Below are 20,560 nucleotides of genomic sequence, written 5' to 3' on the forward strand. Positions count from 1 at the left end.
CTGAAAACTATAGAAAGCTTATGAAAGAAATTGAAGAAGACACAAAAAAATGGAAAAAGATTCCATGTTCCTGGATAGGAAGAACAAATGTTGTTAAAATGCCGATACTACCCAAAGCAATCTACATATTCAATGCAATTCTATCAAAATAGCACCAGCATTCTTCACAGAGCTAGAATAAATAATCCTAAAATTTGTTTCAAACTAGAAAAGACCCCGAATAGCCAAAGCAATCTTGAAAAAGAAAACCAAACCAGGAGGCATCACAATCCCAGACTTCAAGCTATACTACAAAGCTGTAATCATCAAGACAGTATAGTACTGGCACAAGAACAGACACTCAGATCAATGGAACAGAATAGAGAACCCAGAAATGGACCCACAAATGTATGGCCAACTAATCTTTGACAAAGCAGGAAAGAATATCCAATGGAATAAAAACAGTCTCTTCAGCAAGTGGTGCTGAGAAAACTGGACAGTGACATGCAGAAGAATTAAGCTGGACCACTTTCTTACACCATACACAAGAATAAACTGAAAATGGATGAAAGACCTCACTGTAAGACCATCAAAATCCTCGAGGAGAAAGCAGGCAAAAACCTCTTTGATCTTGGCCACAGCAACTTCTTACTCACCACGTCTCCAGAGGCAAGGGAAACAAAAGCAAAAATGAACTACTGAGACCTCATCAAAATAAAAAGCTTCTGCACAGCAAAGGAAACAATCAACAAAACTAAAAGCAACCAACGGAATGGGAAAAGATATTGGCAAATGACATATCGGACAAAGGGCTAGTATTCAAAATCTATAAAGAGCTCACCAAACTCCACACCCAAAAAACAAATAATCCAGTGAAGAAATGGGCAGAAAACATGATTAGACACTTCTGTAAAGAAGACATCCGGATGGCCAACAGGCGCATGAAAAGATGCTCAACGTCACTCCTCATCAGGGAAATACAAATCAAAACCACACTCAGATATCACCTCACGCCAGTCAGAGCAGCCAAAATGAACAAATCAGGAGACTATAGATGCTGGAGAGGATGTGGAGAAACGGGAACCCTCTTCCACTGTCGGTGGGAATGCAAATTGGTGCAGCCACTCTGGAAAACAGTGTGGAGGTTCCTCAGAAAATTAAAAATAGACCTACCCTATGACCCAGCAGTAGCACTGCTAGGAATTTACCCAAGGGATACAGGAGTACTGATGCATAGGGGCACTTGTACCCCAATGTTTATAGCAGCACTCTCAACAATAGCCAAATTGTGGAAAAAGCCTCAATGTCCATCAACTGATGAATGGATAAAGAAATTTTGGTTTATATACACAATGGAGTACTACGTGGCAATGAGAAAGAATGAAATATGGCCCTTTGTAGCAACGTGGATGGAACTGGAGAGTGTGATGCTAAGTGAAATAAGCCATACAGAAAAAGACAGATACCATATGTTTTCACTGTTATGTGGATCCTGAGAAACTTAACAGAAACCCATGGGGGAGGGGAAGGGGGGAAAAAAAATGAGGTTAGAGTGGGAGAGAGCCAAAGCATAGGAGACTCTTAAAAACTGAGAACAAACTGAAGGTTGATGGGGGGGTGGGAGGGAGGGAAGGGTAGGTGATAGGCATTGAACAGGGCACCTTTTGGGATGAGCACTGGGTGTTGTATGGAAACCAATTTGACAATAAATTTCATATATTAAGAAAAAATAAATATAAAAATAAATAAATAAAATGTGAGCTTAGGTTATGATGGTTTTTTTTCTGCTCTTCTAATTTTATGCACTTTGAGGTATAAGTTTCCCTCTCAGCACTACTTTAGCTGTGTCTTATAAATTTTAATATGTTGTATTTTGTTTTCATTCAGTTACATGTATTTTTTTTTTTTTATTCCATTTGAGACTTACTCTGTGACTCATAGGTTATTTTGATGTGTATTTAGTTTCCAACATCTGAAGATTTTCCTGTTATCTTTCTGTTACTGATTTCTAGTTTGGTTCCATTGTGATCAGAAAGTACATTCTATATTATTTTAGTTTTTTAAAATTTTTGAAGTTTGCTTTATAGCAAAGATGTGGACATATATTCCCTGTGCATTTGAGGACAGTGTATATTTTGCTGGTTAGGGGTAGAGTGTTGTATAAATGTCAATTAGATCCTATTGATTGGTGGTAGAATTCTACATTTTTTTCTGATTTTGTGTCTAGTTTTTCAAACAATTGTTGAGAGAGGTGTGTTATAATCTTCATCTGTACTTGTACTTATGGATTTGTGTGCTTTGTTTAGTTGGTTCTTTTTTTTCACATGCTGGAGCTCTGTTGTTTGGTACATACACATTTTCAGAATTGCTATGTCTTTTTCACGATTGACGTTTTGATCATTATGTGAAGTTTTTCTCTGGTAATCTTTGTTCTGAGGTCTTCTTTGTTAATATGGCTCCTGATATTATTATAGCTACTCTTGTTTTCCATTGATAAATGTTTTTGCCCTTTCCTTTCAATCTTTGATATGTTTGATATGCCTATATTGTTATGCTGAAGTGATTTTTTTTGCAGACAGTGTATTTTTAGGTCATGTTTTGTAATCCACTCTGTCAGTCTTAGTATTTTAATTGGTTTGTTTAGACCATTTACATTTAATGAGGGTCACCTGGGTGGCTCAGTTGGTTAAGTGTCAGACTCATGATCTCAGCTCAGGTCTTGATCTCAAGGTCATGGGTGCAAGCCCTGCGTTGAGCTCCGTGCTGGATATAAAGCTTACTTAAAAATATAATATTATTATTGATGTGGTGTTCTTGTATTCTGATTCTTTGTTGAAATTTATTATTTTTTTTAAAGTTTATTTTGAGAGAGACAGCACAAGTGGGGAAGGGGCAGAGAGAGAGCAAGAGAGAGAGAATCCCAAGCAGGCTTCTGCTGCCAACACAGATCCTGACGTGGGGCTCAAACTCACAAAAGTGTGAGATCATGACCTGAGCCGAAATCAAGAGCCGGACACTTAATCGACTGAGTCATCCAGGCACCCCTGCAATTTATTTTTTATTCATTTTCTCCCCTTTATTTTCTTTAATATATCATTAATTGCCCCTTTTTAAAAATCATCTATATTTGATTTGCTTCTAGGTCTATTTTTACTGTTTATTTTATATCTTGACAATTATATTTTCTTGCCTTTTAATATGTCTAGTATTTTTAGCTGTAAGTCATATGCTGTGGATTATTCCTTTTCAAGGATCTTGATTATCCTTTTTTTTTTTTTTTTTTTTTTTTAACGTTTACTTATTTTTGAGACAGAGAGAGACAGAGCATGAACGGGGGAGGGTCAGAGAGAGGGAGACACAGAATCTGAAACAGGCTTCAGAATCTGAGCTGTCAGCACAGAGCCCGACGCGGGGCTCGAACTCACAGACCGCAAGATCATGACCTGAGCCAAAGTTGGCCGCCCAACCGACTGAGCCACCCAGGCACCCCGATTATCCTGTCTTTTAAAAAAAAACAATATTTTTGAGTTAATTTATGTTGAGAGACTGCACGTGTGCACATGCAAGCCGGGGAGGGGCAGAAAGAGAGAGAGAGAGAGAAAATCTCAAGCAGGCTCTGCACTTAGCATGGAGACTGATGTGGGTCTCAATCTCACAAACCCATGAGATCACGACCTGAGCCGAAACCATGAGTTTGATGCTCAACCGACTGAGACACCCAAGTACCCCTATCCTGTCATTCTTTTTAAACTGTTAAATTTTGTTCTAGCAGGCAGTTAAATTACCAATGGATCACTCTAATCATATTGAGGCTTAAATTCATCTTTACTCTTTTTTTTTTAACGTTTATCTTTGGGGGGGGGCATATGCAAGCAGGGGAGGGGCAGAGAGAGGGGGACAGAGGACCCAAAGCAAGTTCTGTGCTGACATCAGAGAGCCCAATGTGGGGCTTTGAACTAGTGAACTGCGAGATCATGACCTGGCTGAAGTCGGACACTTAACCAACTCAGCCACCCAGGTGCCCCTAATTCATCTTTTCTCTTAAATTCCTGGTTCCTTCCTCCTTGATCTTTGGGTACTCCTTAGTATGGATCTCTACCATCTCAAATGACATCCTGTATATTCACCAAGATCTTTCTATTCTGCCTGAGTCTGAACTCCCAAAGTCTCCAACCTTTCAGCACCCAATCTCTACTAGGCATCCTGGAGTATCATCCTCAGTGTGTTCAACTCAGGAGTTGCCCAAGTTTCTGAAGATAATTTTGTATAGATTTTTGAGACTTCTTCTCTGTATTGTTTTTCCTCAGGTATCCTGCCCATCTCCCCAGGTCCTAACTGTTTTGGCTGCCTTGTATTCTCATCTTTGTTTTCTTTGCTGAAAGAGATCTTCACTCTTTGTTTAGCTTTCAGTTTCCTTAGACCATGGTTTGGGAGATGCCTAAAGAGAGAAAGCTGTAGTGAATGTAGGGTTCAACTTATGCGCTGCCTTTTATTAGTGCCTAGCCTTAGGCTGGGTGTAGTTCATGCCTCCAGTTGCTTTATCTCTTTTGCCCAATTTTTACAGTTGTTTATTATGGGAGAGTGAGTGCATTACCAGCTACAGATCTATGGTTAAGACTATAAGTCTTATATGTTTTTTTTAATTTTTTAAACATTTATTCATTTTTGAAAGACAGAGCACAAACGGGGGAGGGCTAGAGAGAGGGAGACACAGAATCCAAAGCAGGCTCCAGGCTCCGAGCTGTCAGCACAGAGCCTGACACGGGGCTCGAACTCACGGACTGCGAGATCATGACCTGAGCTGAAGTTGGCCATTCAACCGACTGAGCCACCCAGGCGCCCCTAAAGTCTTACAATTAAAAAAAATTCTAATAATGATATTAGACCTTTGAGATTGGATTATTCTGTTTTTACTTCTTATATTTTCCTTTGGCAAATAAATATTGTTTATTAAAGCAAAAAGTGCTTAGTGTAATTTTTCTCTTAATATATGTACTCAAGATATGGCAGCAGAGTAGCAGAGTCAATGAAGAAAAATTGAAGTAAATTCACACAAAACTATTAGGCGCTAGAGGAGCTATGCACAACAGTAGTTCCCTGATCTGTGAATACTCATAAATTCTTTTTTCTTTTAAATTAGAAATGTATTTCAAATGCCAAATAACTTAATGCAGTAATTTGGTTAAAATACATTTTATTTTAGGGGCACCTGGTTGGCCTAGTCAGTTAAGTGTCTGACTCTTGATCTCAGCTCAGATTCTGATATCAAAGTAGTGAATTTGATCCCAGCATTGGTTGGGCTCTGTGCAGGACATGGAGCCTACCTTAAAAATATATATATATAGTGGGTGATGGGCACTGAGGAGGGCACCTGTTGGGATGAGCACTGGGTGTTGTATGGAAACCAATTTGACAATAAATTTCATATTAAAAAAATGTGTGTGTGTGTGTGTGTGTGTGCGCGCGTGTATGATTTTACATATATTTGAAGGGTTAGTGTTTAATAGTAAAGATAGAATTTTAGTTTTATTTTTGTTTTAGTAGAACTGAAATTTTAATGCCAAGTTATTTGTTTTTGACATCGTGTCAACAGTGGTTAAAGCTGGGCTAGTCATTTAGTTGAATATAATGAAATTTTTGTTGGATACTGAAATCTAACATTTAATAAGGTTTCTTTATTTTTTATTTTTTATTATTTTACAAATTTTTTTAAATGTTTATTTACTTTTGAGACAATGAGAGAGCCAGAGTGCAAGCAGTGGAGGGGCAGACAGAGGGAGACACAGAATCCGAAGTAGGCTCCAGGCTCTGAGCTGTCAGCCCAGAGCCTGACATGGGGCTCGAACTCCCAAACCGTGTGATCATGACCTGAGCCGAAGTCGGATGCTTAACTGACTGAGCCACTCAGGCACACCTAATTAAGGTTTCTTTAATTAATTCTTTAATAAAAGAATTGCCTAACCTTATAAAACCTTGTTTTTATACTCAGTCTTTGCCTTTCATTAGCAATATTTTGGTCATTTTTGAAATACAGAACAACACAGCATTTGACTTTATATGGCACAATAAGAATTAAGGCCTACATAAAATTTTGAAGTAAAGAATTTGAAACTAAAGAAGGATATTTATGGTGATAGAGGGGTAGAATGAATACCCTCCATGAGAGTGACTTATTAATTGCGTTACTGTCTGTGCAGATGGACCCATGGTAATATTACTTACAAGTGAATTGATACTGATTTTTTTATCTTTGTAAAATTCTTTGCCTCATTGTAACAAGCTAGTGCTGAGGCAAATTATAGGTTACTATCAGACCACAGGGGTTTTCCTTGGTGACATAATCCCTAGTGGTAATGACTTCATAGAATTTATTGTTATTTTTTTGCCAAGTCTTTGTTTTTTAAACAGATCTAACAAAGTTTCTATGCTTCAACATGACACCTAGGTTTGAGGGTATAGGTATATTTTACCTGGCAGTTGTATAAACAATAATTGTTTGAGGTAGTATTACTCTTGACTATGGATTTAACAGTTTTTTGAACTTCAATGAATGTGGAAATTTGAAATTACTTAGAATTGTAAATATATGTCACAAGTCTGATTCTTTTCAATATTTGGGCTTGCTCAAAAGTAAGGTGAAGTAATTTTAATGGATTTTTTGATAAAGTCAGCTCACTTCTCAGCTGGGAATAATAGTATATAAGTATCTAAGGTGCATCTCCTTTTCTTCCTTTCTGACTTTTCTCAATCTCTTCTGTTCTTCCAATTTTAAAATCTCAAAATAACAAACAAACAAAAAACGTTTCTTCTTGTTTTACTTCTGAAAATCTGCAGGATGGACATGTTGAGGTAGCACGTTTGCTTTTGGATAGTGGTGCTCAAGTGAACATGCCTGCAGATTCATTCGAGTCTCCGTTGACGCTAGCTGCCTGTGGAGGACACGTTGAGTTGGCAGCTCTACTTATTGAAAGGGGAGCAAATCTTGAAGAGGTTAATGATGAAGGATACACTCCCTTGATGGAAGCTGCTCGGGAAGGACACGAAGAGATGGTGGCACTACTCTTAGCACAAGGTAAAGTAGTTTTATTTCTTTAATTAAAGGATCTATTTCCTTTGGATGTTTTGTGTCATCAGTCAAGTTTACTACTACTAACATATTTTTTTGCATTGATGATAAAGTAAATTTCCCATGCCCTGAAAGGAATCCCAGAAGCTGGGAGAGATCATTAATGCTGTTTAGAGCAATATCTTTAAAATTTTTTTTTTTAACGTTTTATTTATTTTTGAGACAGGGAGAGACAGAGCATGAACAGGGGAGGGTCAGAGAGAGGGAGACACAGAATCAGAAACAGGCTCCAGGCTCCGAGCTGTCAGCACAGAGCCCGACGCGGGGCTCAAACTCACGGACCGCGAGATCATGACCTGAGCCAAAGTCGGCCGCTTAACGACTGAGCCACCCAGGCGCCCCTAGAGCAATATCTTTATTATAAGTCTTTTGCCGCTAGTTTTACAAACTTTTATGCTTTTCTCAGGAGCAAATATAAATGCCCAGACGGAAGAAACCCAAGAAACTGCTCTGACTTTGGCTTGCTGTGGAGGATTTTCTGAAGTTGCAGACTTCTTGATTAAGGCCGGGGCTGATATAGAACTTGGCTGCTCCACACCTCTGATGGAAGCTTCACAGGAGGGACACCTCGAGTTGGTTAAATATTTACTGGCTGCCGGTATGTGGCTTTAAAAGTGCCTTTTAAAAAAAGGCTTTTTATATAGCTTTTGTAACTTTATCAATGAAACTTACTGTTTTATATCTACAAAAGGTGAAAGCCAGCTCCACAATTGAATTGCTCTTCTTGGGCTCCTAAACCTCTGAAATGTCATTTTTATTATTATTATTATTTTTAAAGTTTGTTTATCTTGAGAAAGCGAGAGAGAGAGAAAGCGAGAGAGAGAGAGAGAGAGAAAGCGAGCACAAATGGGAGGAGGGGCAGAGAGAGGAGAGAAGGAATCCCAAGGAAGCTTTGCACTGTCAGCACAGAGCCCGACACCGGGCTCATTCTCAAGAACTGAGAGATCATGACCTGAGCCGAAACCAGTAGTCAGACGCATAACTGACTGAGCCACCTAGGTGCCCTGAAAAAAGGCATTTTTAATGTTTATTTATTTATTATTATTATTTTTTTAAATGTTTATTTATTTTTGAGACAGAGAGAGACAGAGCATGAATGGGGAGGGGCAGAGAGAGAGGGAGATACAGAATTGGAAGCAGGCTCCAGGCTCTGAGCCATCAGCCCAGAGCCTGACACGGGGCTCAAACTCGCGGACCGTGAGATTGTGACCTGAGCTGAAGTCGGAAGCTTAACCGACTGAGCCACCCAGGTGCCCCAATGTTTATTTATTTTTGAGAGGGGGAAGGGAGGAGCAGAGAGAGGGAGACAAAGAATCTGAAGCAAGCTCCAGGCTCTGAGCTGTCAGTGTAGAGCCTAACATAGAGCTCGACCTCAGGAATTGCAAGATCATGACCTGAGCTGAAGTCAGATGCTTAACCGACTAAGCCACCCAGGTGCCCCCAAAATGTCATTTTAAAAACGTTTTCTTAATGTTATTAATGTTTATTTAGTGACCATAGGCTTCCATTGAATGGTTTGAGGCTTCTTTCTGCAAGGGAGAAGTTAGTTTCTCTGAGTCTCTGTTGGTAAGAGGAGGTGGAGATGACATTATAAGAGGTTATAATTTGATACTTTTTTAAAAATATGTTTATTTTTGAAAGACACGGAGAGTGTGTGCACATGCGCCCAAGTAAGGGTGAGGCAGAGAGGAGGACAGAGGATCCGAAGCAGGCTCTGTGCTGATAGCAGAGAGCATGATGCTGGGCTCAAACTCATGAACCCTGAGATCATGACCTGAGCTAAAGTCAGATGTTTAAGTGACTGACTATAATTTGCTACTTAAAAAAAAATTTTTTTTAATGTTTTTATTTATTTTTGAGAGACAGAGAGGCAGAGCATGAGCGGGGGAGGGGCAGAGAGAGAGGGAGATAGAGAATCTGAAGCAGGCTCCAGGCTGTCAGCACAGAGCCCAAACTCACAGACCTCGAGATCATGACCTGAGCTGAAGTCGGGAACTGACTGAGCTACCCAGGCACCCCTATAATTTGATACTTTTAAGCCTATTGATTTCTTGACATTTCTAAGTCTTCTTAAAAGAAAAAAAAGAACTAGTGGGAATTTAATTTTTGGCAGAAGTACTTAGTTTTAAAATAATTTGTGGTTAGGGGTGCCTGGGTGGCTCGGTCGGTTGAGCATCTGACTTTGGCTCAGGTCATAATCTCGGGGTCCATGGGTTCGAGCTCCGCCTTGGGCTCTGTGCTGACAACGTGAAGCCTGGAGCCTCCTTCAAGTTCTGTGTCTGCCTCTTTCTCTCTCTCTCTCTCTCTCTCTCTCTCTCAAAAATGAATAAACTTTAAATGAATTTTTTTAATAAAAAATAAATAAAAATTTGTGCTTTATACATTGTTGAGCATTAGTAAGAGATAAGTAGTTTTGAACAAAATATTTGTAGTTTATAGAGCAAAATAAGAATATACCAGAAAAAAAATTGATACAGATAGATATATACCTTTATATATTCTTTAGAAAATTTTTCTTTTTTATCCATGTCTGATATATTCTTTAAAACTTGATATATTAAAGAATATTAAAGATATTAATATGTAAAGGAAAATAAAATATATAGCAAAATTTTATTCATCCCTATTACTTTATTCATCCTTTCACTGTTAACATTAATTTCATTATAGCTCAGCTGCAATTTTTTTTGAATTATTACTGAAATAATTTCTTAGCGTTGTTAATGGGTCAGATGATTGTTTAGATTTGGACCAAAAGTACAAACCAATCATACCTAAAAGCTGAACTCTTCTTGCACTCAAATGTTATTAATCAGTGAAGTTATTGTATGCATTAATCAGTCATTATACCTCCATCATTTTCAGTAACTGTCTGTGTCCCCTGCAGGAGTCCTTACCAGTGGTTACCTTTCTATAGTCTTCCCATGTCCCTCTAAGTAAAGTCTTGCTGTTTTGAGAGGCTTTTAAAAGAAGGCATAAATGTTTAGTAAGAAATTATTGAACACCAGACATTCTGCTCAGTTCTCATGTGATCGCTATTAATTACCATTGGTCCTGGTATAGTAAGAAATATTAAACACATTCTTATGGATATGGAAACAGTGCACAATCATGTTACCCTAAGGTAACTAACCTAATAAGTGACAGACAATATTTAAACTTAGAACTCCTGACATTGTTTTTTCTATTGTACCACCATGGAGTCTCATATTTAGCTACTTATGGTAATTTGAAGTATGTAGTTTCCAGAACTATCTCAGGGTTTGAGAATCAATTTTTTATATGATCACTATTTAAAAAAATTATTTTTCCAGATTAGAGTGTGCTTAACTTACATGAAGTTCTTTTTAGAGCGTAGCACTAAAAAAACACCCAACAGATATTTTAATACATTGCCTATACCATTTTAAAAAATTCAAGAACCTTTTTTTTTTTTAAGAACTTTTTTGTTATGGCATTTTTTCAAACACAGAAAATAGTATAATGAACCCTTAGAACCTATCACCCAGCTTTACCAATTTTTAATTTATGGCCCGTCTCATTTCATCTATACATTCTCCATATCCCCCATTTATTTTTATAAAATTGTTTTTTATTGAGCTATAACTGATATATAACATTAGTTTCAGGTATACAACCGAATGAGTTGATATTTGTATATATTGTGAAACGATTACCACACTAAGTCTAGTTAACATCTGTCACCATATATACTTACAGAAACATTTTTATTTTCATTTTTATTATAAGTTTATTTATTTTAAGAGAGAGACAGAATATGTACACAAGCAGCAGAGGGCCAGAGAGAAAGGGAGAGAAAGAATCCTAAGTATCCTCTATGCTGTCAATGCAGACTCTGACACCAGCTTGGCTCCCTCCCAGGATGGTGAGATCATGACCAGAGCTTAACCGACTGAGCCCCACCCAGGCACCCCCTACCTAAAATTTTTAAATAATAATTCCTTAGTATCATTAAATGTCTAAGCAGTTTCACATTTTTCTTACAAATGTGAGTGTGTATGTTTAATGGCTTTTTTGAATTAAGATTCAAGTAAGATTTATACAACTGTTGATCAGTATGTCTCTTAAGTCTCTTTTGTCTATGGGCTCCCCTTCCAGACTTCTCTTCCATCTTTCTATTTCCTTGCAAGTTTTGATTGAAGAAATGGAATGTTAATCCTTTAGGCTTCCCACAGTATGGGTTTTGCTAATTGTATCTCCATGATTTTATTTTACTTGTTTTTCTGTCTCTTGGGTTTCCTTCAAAGTAGTAGTTAGATCTAGAAAAAATTTGGGTATGACATGTTTGTTTGTTTTACTAGACTACTTCATAGGTAGTATTTGTATACTTTGTTCAGACGGTAGTAAATGTGTGATTATCTCTTTTTGTGATATTGTTAGCCATAAATGATCACTGCTTATATCCATTAATTCGTTAGGAGTTACAAAGTGGTGATGTTCTCACTTCTTTCATTCCTTACTTGTTTAATAGCTGGAATATGTCCATAAAGAGAAACTTCCCTTCATCACCTATATGGTTACCCTTAGGTATAAATCATATGAAAACAGCAGTTTAATCTTTTCCCCTTTTATTTACCAGTTTCCAAAATAATGAGGTGATCCCCTAGCATCCTTCCGTGGTGACCAATGAAGTGGTTTTTTGTTTTTTATTTGAACATCATTTGAACTTTCGAGTTTAAACATATATGATGGATTGTACTGCATCACAGTCCTTATTCTTTTAGAAGCAAAAACTGTGGAAAGGTGAGACCATTTGATAAATTTTGGTCAGTAAGGTTAGGTCCTAAATCCTTTTGATGTGACCTCGCTATATAGTCTCTGATAGTTTCCTTGCTTTCTGCTATGGCGAGGTATTTCAGACACATCTCAGTACAGATTCTGCCCTAGTCTTGGTACCACTCATTTTTCTAAGAAGCCCTAATTCCATTTTGTAGGAAATAGTATGTAGCAGAGACCACACTGTAAGCTAGAGACTGTTTCTGTTTGGTCTGTCATTGTCTCTAGGACTTTTTGGTTTGTCAGAGTTAGGAAATATTTATTTTTCTTACGGATAAATTGAACTCTTAAACAGTTCATGTCAGTGCTTGCAGTTCAGAACCATAGAGTTTTTACTTAACCTCAACAATCTTCGATCTTTGGTTTCTTTCAACCGTGCCAAAATTTCACTCCTCACCAAAGGATTGCTCATTTGATTTTACCATAATATCCACAGAACTATTTCAGAGTACAAACCAACACTACCACCAACATGATTTCTGAAAACTGATATTTTTTGGTTTTTCAGCTCTTCTCTCCTCTCCCCTCCACTTGGAGTGTATCTTACTGGGGACATATAGGGGAATTACTGTGTTTTAAAATAATTTGCTTTATGTGCTTCAGCAACACATAAACTAATATTAAAATAATTTGATTTAGTCCCTTTCTGTATGCTTAAAGGCATTTTTACAAAGCAGATTGAAAAGAAAATTAAGGTGCGCCTGGGTGGCTCAGTTAAGCTTCTGAATTTGGCTCAGGTCATGATCTCACAGCTTGTGAGTTTGAGACCTGCATGGGGCTCTGTGCTGACAGCTCTGAGCCTGGAGCCTGTTTCAGATTCTGCCCCTCCCCTGCACTCTCACGCTTGTTCTCTCTCTTTCTCTCAAAAATAAACATTAAAAAATACGTTAAAAAAAAAAGAAAATTAGGATACTTAAAATACTTTCTAATATTTTCATATTTTGAATTCATCAATTTCACGAAATTATAAAACTTAACCATTTAATATAATTTTACAGTTTATGAAGTAAACGTTTGGTTTTTTTGCTTGCTAGGTGCTAATGTTCATGCTACAACAGCAACAGGAGACACAGCCTTAACCTATGCTTGTGAAAATGGACATACGGATGTTGCAGATGTTTTACTTCAAGCAGGCGCTGACTTAGTAAGATATAATTTTTAAATTTCTTTTGTGACTGTTGATGCTACGTCTATTTTTAACATTTAGAAAACACGAGTAAAAGAAATCAATACTTTGCATACTTTGTAGAAAATAACTTTTAAAAAAGTTTTGCTATTTGTTGCATTTATTAAATATATTTGAAAGTACTTAGTTTTTTAATAGGTAATTTTGTTTCCTGGGTAAAACTATTAGTTGGTTTCTTCCACTTACTCCAATCTCATTTGTCATTCCCGAACTTTTTAAACGGCTCTTTATTAGACATATCACAAATTCAGCGATATGTTTACAGAATAGAATAACCTATCAAATCACTTTGAGTGATTTCTTTTGTTTCTTTAATTAGTTTGACATATAAAAACAAAGCTCCTATCCTCTTCCTAACAACATTAGTATAGTATTCTATTCTTTTCTGTTCTTTTAGTATTTTCTATTTTGGTTTTTCAAAATTTCAAATTAGATGGCAACTTCATTTGTGCAATAATTGTTGCAAATGTGGAACATTATACATAATTTTTCACTTTAAAGATGACTGCTTCTTCCTGAAATGTGTGCTTTGACTAATTTTCATTTTGTGAGGGTACTTTAAACTGCTTTCTAGAGTTTCTCCCTGAATTACCTTTTTTTTTTTTTTTTTAAGTTTATTTATTTTGAGAGCGAGTGTGCACATGCATCTGCGTCAATTGGGGAGAGGCAGAGAGAGAGGGAGAGAAAATTCCGAATAGGCTCTGTGCTATTTGCGCAGAGCTTGACTGTGGGCCTTGATCTCCTGAATCCAATCATGGGATCATGACGTGAGCTGAAATCAAGAGTCAGATGCTTAACCAACTGTGCCACCCAGACACCCTGAATTTCTTTATATATTTCTTAAAAATCTATGTGTGATATGCACAGCTATGAGTGTTTTAGAGAATTTATATATTAAAGTTATTTTGGAAAAACTATGCAAATATTGCCTTTTAAACCATTTCTAATAATAGACATTCCCACATAGATGCCTGAGAACATTGTTGGAAAATAATTATGGGTTAACATAAATGCATAGTATGATTGTCCTATTTATTTCATTTCTACTAATACTAAATATTATACTGATAACACTAGTATTCATTCTCAGTAATCAGGATCTGCCCCATCTGTTAGAATTTCTGAGAGGTGTACCTTTTTTGCTTGAAAATTATGCAGAATGATATGTTAAGTAGATCTTAATATTCTGCCCTCTTTCTATATCTTTTTCCTTTTTTACACTTGCTTTGGGTCATCCATAAAAATTAGAAATTGAAGCATTTCATCATTTGAAATAAAGAAATAGGATACAGTATAAAAGCTATATGCCAAGTTTAATACTTTTATCCTCTGAATTCTCTCTTCCTTCCATTTTTCTATAGCAGTCATTTTCTTAATCTGTTTATTGAGAATTATTATGGAAATGTTAAATAGTAAAAAGAGGTACTGTCAAATAGAATCTAATATATAGCAAAATTTACAGGATTTTAACTGGGTTAAAATCTGGTATGAAATATTTTTAAATGTTTTACTTTTATAATCTTCTGTAATTACATAAATAGGGTGTGATTAGAATTTCTCAGGACAATTACATTAAGTGAGCAGATAGAAAGATTTGAATTTATCATACCTGTACATTCAAACTGTAAGATTAAGAAGTGGCTCAGATAAACATATATATATATCTTAATTAAGTAGAAAGGTAATACTGTTATTCTAATATACCTTTATTTTTCTATTTTGCAATCTGTCTTTGCATTTATATTTATGTGTAATTATAACCATAGTGTAATATAGTTCTCTATTTTTTTCCATTGTGCATTCTATCATAATCTTTTCCATATTGCTACATAGTCTCTATAACTCTTCTGTTAAGTTAATGACCCATAATATTCACTTATTAAATTGAACTTTTGACTTGCTTTTCATTTTTCACTATTATAAATACTGTTAAGATTTAATACCTACATGTGCATAACTTTCTTTTCTTTTGAATAATTTCATATATTGATTTTAACTTTAAAAATATATTGCCCATTCCATGCTTTTGCTGTCTGTGGAAAGGCATTTTAATGTTAATACCAGTTCTTTTCTTGGTTAATAAGAAGCAGTACTTGTTCTTTATATAAAATGCCGCAAGTATGGGAAAGTATAGTAAATTTGCTAATTAAAACCTATAAGCAAATTGTGATTTCAGGCCTTACTATATAAGCCAGAGTGGGGGAAACAGGACATAATCAAAAATAAGAAGTGAGTGAAGCAGGCAGATCAGTGCGAATCCTGAGGGAAAATGACTGATAATTTTTACTAGCTGAACCTTGCAAGGCAGTAGTTTCTCTCTTGTCCTCCCTTCTTTGCTGCCACCTCCTAGCATGTGTTTTGGACTGTACTGATTTCCTCCATTGGCTTGCAGACGGAAGACTTTGCACTCCCCTTCTATTCCTGGCATCCCATAATTGTGTTCCTGATACCTAGATTTGCTAGTTGTTTAAGTTAAATGAATATTTTGGTGTGTGGGGGCTGGCTGAGAACCTTCATTTGGGGGCAACTATTTTTACCTTCAGTTTTAAATAAAGATATACAAGTCAACCTTTGGAACACAGTTTGAACAAACCCCTATGCTTTGTTAGATTTTGGAGCCTAACTTTTGCCACAGTTTAAGGTTTTGATATTATAGTTTTTAAAGAAGAGCTTAAAAGCTACTGTTTCCCGTTCATTAAAATATCTTGTACCAGAATCAGTTAGCATATTAATTTTGGTTTTATAAAAATTTAATGCAACAATTTGGTTTCCTTATATTGTAGCCTGAGATGAAACTGAAAAGTTTTAGGGCTTTTTATTCTAAATGTATAGTAGATATAATTGAGGGCTTAATGTTAAAGGAAATCTAGAAATTTTCTTATTTACTGCTTTAAAAACATTCTCAGCCAGAGCTGATGGCATACTTGAGCATTTTCAGGTAGATCCTCCAAAATATGTGCATGTTCTAATTTGAAACTTAGTTATTTGAAACATCACTTTTCCTAGTTTAAAAAAATATTTTAAATTAAAAATATTTATGGGTCTTTCTGGTAAAAAGGACATTTAATATTTCATCATATTCATCCATATCAATTTGTGGATTGGTATGTAGCTTATCTAGCTTTTTCATAATTGAATACGTTTGAATAATCTATTTAAAACTTAGACTTTTTATTATCCTTACATAGGCCACTTAAAATGTTCTTTTTGAAAATCAAAAATTAAATTAAAAATCATTCATTGATTTCAGAATTTTTTGAAAATTCTTCCTGTTTAACAAGGAGAATCATTTTAACTACCCTAGAAGTAGAGAGATCTCTGAGCAGATCATCTAATCCACATCTTCCAGGTGTTTGGGTTTCTTATTACCACAGTAATGGGAATAATTGTATATTGAAATATACAATGTTTTCTTTTTCTGCATACCATCTTTGTTTATTGGGCCCATGTTTGTGTTTAGTATTTGATGTGATTACAGGTATATGATGTAAACCCATTGTAAGAAAGTTTATATTAAAACACATTAGCATTACTTAAAATTTAAAAGAAATATTTTTTTAAAAACTGCCCTTGGAAACTACTTAATCTTGTTTCTCTGAAAAGAAATTTTTATATTATTCATGTCCTGGCACATTTATTACCTAACTCTTTGATCAGAAGTTACTAATAACACCATTTAATAACTGAAATTGACTAACTCCTCTAGTCTTTTTGACACTGCTCTGGTATCCTACATTATTACTCTAGGCCATTCTCCCCGACTACTGGTCGTTAGACCAGAAGGCAGAGTTTTAGTATTTCATACTTGTTCTCATCTCTGTAGCTATCCAGCTTCAGCTAAAGCACTTATGGCTTTATTTGTTTTACCACAGTCTTCCCATTACTATTACTTTTCATGTTTAAGGTGGAAAATTTGCACTGTTAACTATGCAATAGTATAATTTGATTATAAAACTCTGCTTTTTTTTCCTCTTGGCTTGCTTTTAATTTTGACTTTGTGTTAGCTAATATGTCAGAGGTGTTTTGATTTGGTGTTTATGTTTTTCAAACCGTTTGTGAAGATGATAGAATCTTTTTCTTTTCATCATGACATGTTCATTTCAGTATTAAAACTTGGACACATTTGTAAGATATAAGTTGTAATTGTCATCTGTAGAATTTCCTTCACGTGTATTTGCCACCAAGGCCAACTTTGGAATGGGAAAAAGAGTGATATATAAATCAGGTAAATAAGTATTTCTTTCTTGTCTCCAGCTCCTTGGCCTTTCATTTCTAGAAGAGTTATATCGTAGTATAACTGATCAGTAAGTTCTGAACTCAAGGAGTACTTCCTATAATAAACAACTAATACAGGTAATAGGAACTGTAAGTACATTCTAGTTATGTTCATATAAAGAGATTTAGTGACCCAACTTAGCATTTTATAGGCCAGCATTGCTATTCAAAAGTAGAACTTACTCTAGGAAGAAGTACCTATGGAAGGCATCCTATAATCCTGTATCTGACTGGAGGTCTAATGAGTAACAAAGTCTACTCTTAGTTGTTTAAAAAGAACTATGCTATGGAACATTAGAGAGTGCATGTAAGTTTTCATTATAGCCATCAAGTCACTGATACAACAAGCAAACACTTGCCTCAATCTTCTCGTTTGTAAAATGAAATTTAGTATTATTTTCTGGACTCTTGTACCAAGTCATGTAAATATTCTTTCTTTGGCTCTGCTGGGTGTCCTTGGGCAAATCACTTGAATTCTCTAGGTTTCTTTGTTTCTCTTCCTCTTCCTCCTCCTCCTCCTCCTATTCTTCCTTTTCCTTTTTTTATGAGGGGTGTAGACCAGATGATCTTTAACAACCTGGCTTAAGAAATCTAATTTTCTGGGGCGCCTGGGTGGGTCAGTTGGGTAAGCAGCTGACTTGGGCTCAGGTCGTGATCTCACAGTTGTAAGTTTGAGCCCTGCATTGGGCCCTCTGCTGTTAGCACAGAGCCTGCTTCAGATCCTCTGTCTCCCTCTCTCTCTTCCCTTTCCCTGCACTCACTCTCCCTCAAAAATAAATAAACATTAATTTTGTGATTTCTGAAGAGCAAGTGAACTACCTATTTGGAGGAATTAGATGGACTAGATGATCTTCAGTGGTTTGTTACTCCAAGAATGTATAAAGTGCTATGAAATCCTTAAAGAAAATGAATTTTTTTAAGTTTATTTATTTTGAGAGTAAAAGAGAGAGGGCGCATGTGCATGTGCATGTAAGCCAGGGAGGAGCAGAGAGAGAGAGAGGGAGAGAATTCTCCACAGTCTCTGCATTATCAGTGCGGAGCCTGATGTGGGGCTCGAACCCACAAACTGTGAGGTCATGACCTAAGCCAAAGTTGAAGCTTAACCAACTGAGCCACCCAGATGCCCCAAAGAAAATGAATTTTCAAGATTATAAACCATCACTGGTAATGGTGATAAGTGTTATATAAATTATTCTCTCTCTTAAAATATTTATATATATTAGATGTATCTTGAATTACCTTCAACATTATATTTGTTGTTAATTTTAATTAATAGCAGATTTAACTTGTCATAACATATTGTATAGATTATCTTACTAGATAAAAGTTATTAATCCCTAAAATACACAATTAACTTAGACTATGCCAATAAAGCAAAATCTGGCATTATAATGATAAATCATTATTTCTTTGACCCTAAGTCTTTTATCAATATTTTATCCTAAAAACTGTTAAAGAAATAGGAAGAGTTTCCTTGACGTGGATTTTTGTTTTAAGTAAGCTATTTGCTCAAGAATAGAAGTCTTTCCAGTTATCTTTGGAATTATTCAATTACAAATACTTTCTTTTTTTCTTACAGTTGACGTTTATTTCAAATAGCAAGATAAACTTGTGTTACATCTTCTCATCTTATATACCTTAAAACTTTTCAAAATGTCCTCTGCATAGGATTCTTTTTTACAGCTTTGGCTTTCAAGTATACGTAGACATTGTTCAATGAGAGACAAAGGATTTAGAATGCCATTTTACTTTAAGATATTTGCCACCTTGAAGATAAGGGATGGAAGGAAAGGATACCAAGGACATGAGATAGAACATGGTTTTTTTGTTATGCTCACAATGAATCTGTTTTAGAAGAAATAAATAAATAGAACCAACCTAAAGAAGTGTGGTAGGTACACAGCCTTGCTAATTATGATATCTCTGCTGTACTGAGGAGGAGTTGTTCCTGTGCCAATCAGTTATTTTCCTCATTATTGTGGCTAAATTATTGTATAACTGAAGTTTATAATTGATTGAAAAATTTGATTCTTAGTTTTAAATAGGTGATTTCTTTATAGAGTTCAAAATTCACAAAATATAAAAGTGTCCCATAGGCACTTAGTTTCCATTGACAATCAATACTGTTCATTTCCTGTATCCTTCCAGAGATATTTTATGTGTGTATGATGAAAAGTCACATATGTTGATGGAAGTAGTCATCACTGTTCAATGCTTTGTATAATTCCTTATTGAGATAGAATTTTGTTTTTTTTTTATAAATTAAAAAAAAATTTTTTTAATGTTTATTTTTGAGAGAGAGAGAGAGAGAGAGAAGACAGAGCATGAGTAGGGGAGAGGCAGAGAGAGAGAAAGACACAGAATCAGAAGCAGACTACAGGCTCTGAACTTTCAGGACAGAGCCTGATGCAGGACTTGAAGTCATGAACTGTGAGATCGTGACCTGAGCCAAAGTTCGATGCTTAACCGACTGAGCCACCTATGCACCCCAATGTTTTTTATTACATTGATTTTCTCTGTAGTTTTGACCATAGCTTTTAAGGGTTTTTAATATATTAATAAAAATTGAAGCCCTTTTGCACTGATGAGGAAATTCGGCACTTTGAATATGTCATAATGGTCTATCACTAATTTTCATCCCTAACCATGAAGTAGGCTGTCTGACTCTTTTTGCTTTCCTTGGATTGTATTTTACCAGCCAAAGAATCTTTTTCGAGCATTTTTTTTAGAATAGTTGAAACTGAGTGTTTTGAACATAGATATGTTAACACTCTCCAGTTCTCAATCTCTTTGAAATGAGATTTGATACGGAGTTCGTCAAAAGAAAAAGTTTTGAAGGATTAATTTGTTACCTATATTAAATATGAATAGAAATGTGAACCAGTTCCTCTTTCATAATTTTTTTTTGTATTTAAGCAATATGTTGTGTGTCCTTCTAGACATTTCTATACCCTCCAAGCATATATAGAGTCCACGTATGTGAGCTATAGGTCTTTTTTTATATGAACAGATTTGTTATCACATAGACTGTTCTGTAACTTTTTTCTTAAAATATTTTTCTCTGGTGGTTCCTACAGATTTCTCATTCTTTTTCACAGATACCCAGTGTTCTATATAATTTATCGACCATGTATTTATTCATAAACTTCTGGGTTATTACAGTTTTTTAATTATTGTAAGTAGTGCTACACTAAATA

At 35.6% G+C, this 20,560-nt stretch overlaps 1 protein-coding gene across 4 annotated transcripts in view; it reads left to right on the top strand.

Annotated features, from left to right (window-relative positions):
- The window catches only part of ANKHD1 (ankyrin repeat and KH domain containing 1), a 130,937-nt gene that overhangs the window by 49,720 nt on the left and 60,657 nt on the right, over positions 1–20,560 (top strand). For 3 of the 4 annotated variants that reach the window (XM_049649371.1, XM_049649373.1, XM_049649372.1), the window contains exons 8-10: positions 6,814–7,051; positions 7,512–7,703; positions 12,937–13,046. In XM_049649371.1, coding sequence (XP_049505328.1) covers positions 6,814–7,051; positions 7,512–7,703; positions 12,937–13,046 — 540 coding nt within the window. The remainder of the gene's footprint in view (positions 1–6,813; positions 7,052–7,511; positions 7,704–12,936; positions 13,047–20,560) is intronic. The other variant, XM_049649374.1, reaches the window with a different exon arrangement.

Source organism: Panthera uncia, assembly GCF_023721935.1.
Source record: "Panthera uncia isolate 11264 chromosome A1 unlocalized genomic scaffold, Puncia_PCG_1.0 HiC_scaffold_17, whole genome shotgun sequence".
In the NCBI taxonomy this organism is placed as follows: Eukaryota; Metazoa; Chordata; class Mammalia; order Carnivora; family Felidae; genus Panthera; species Panthera uncia.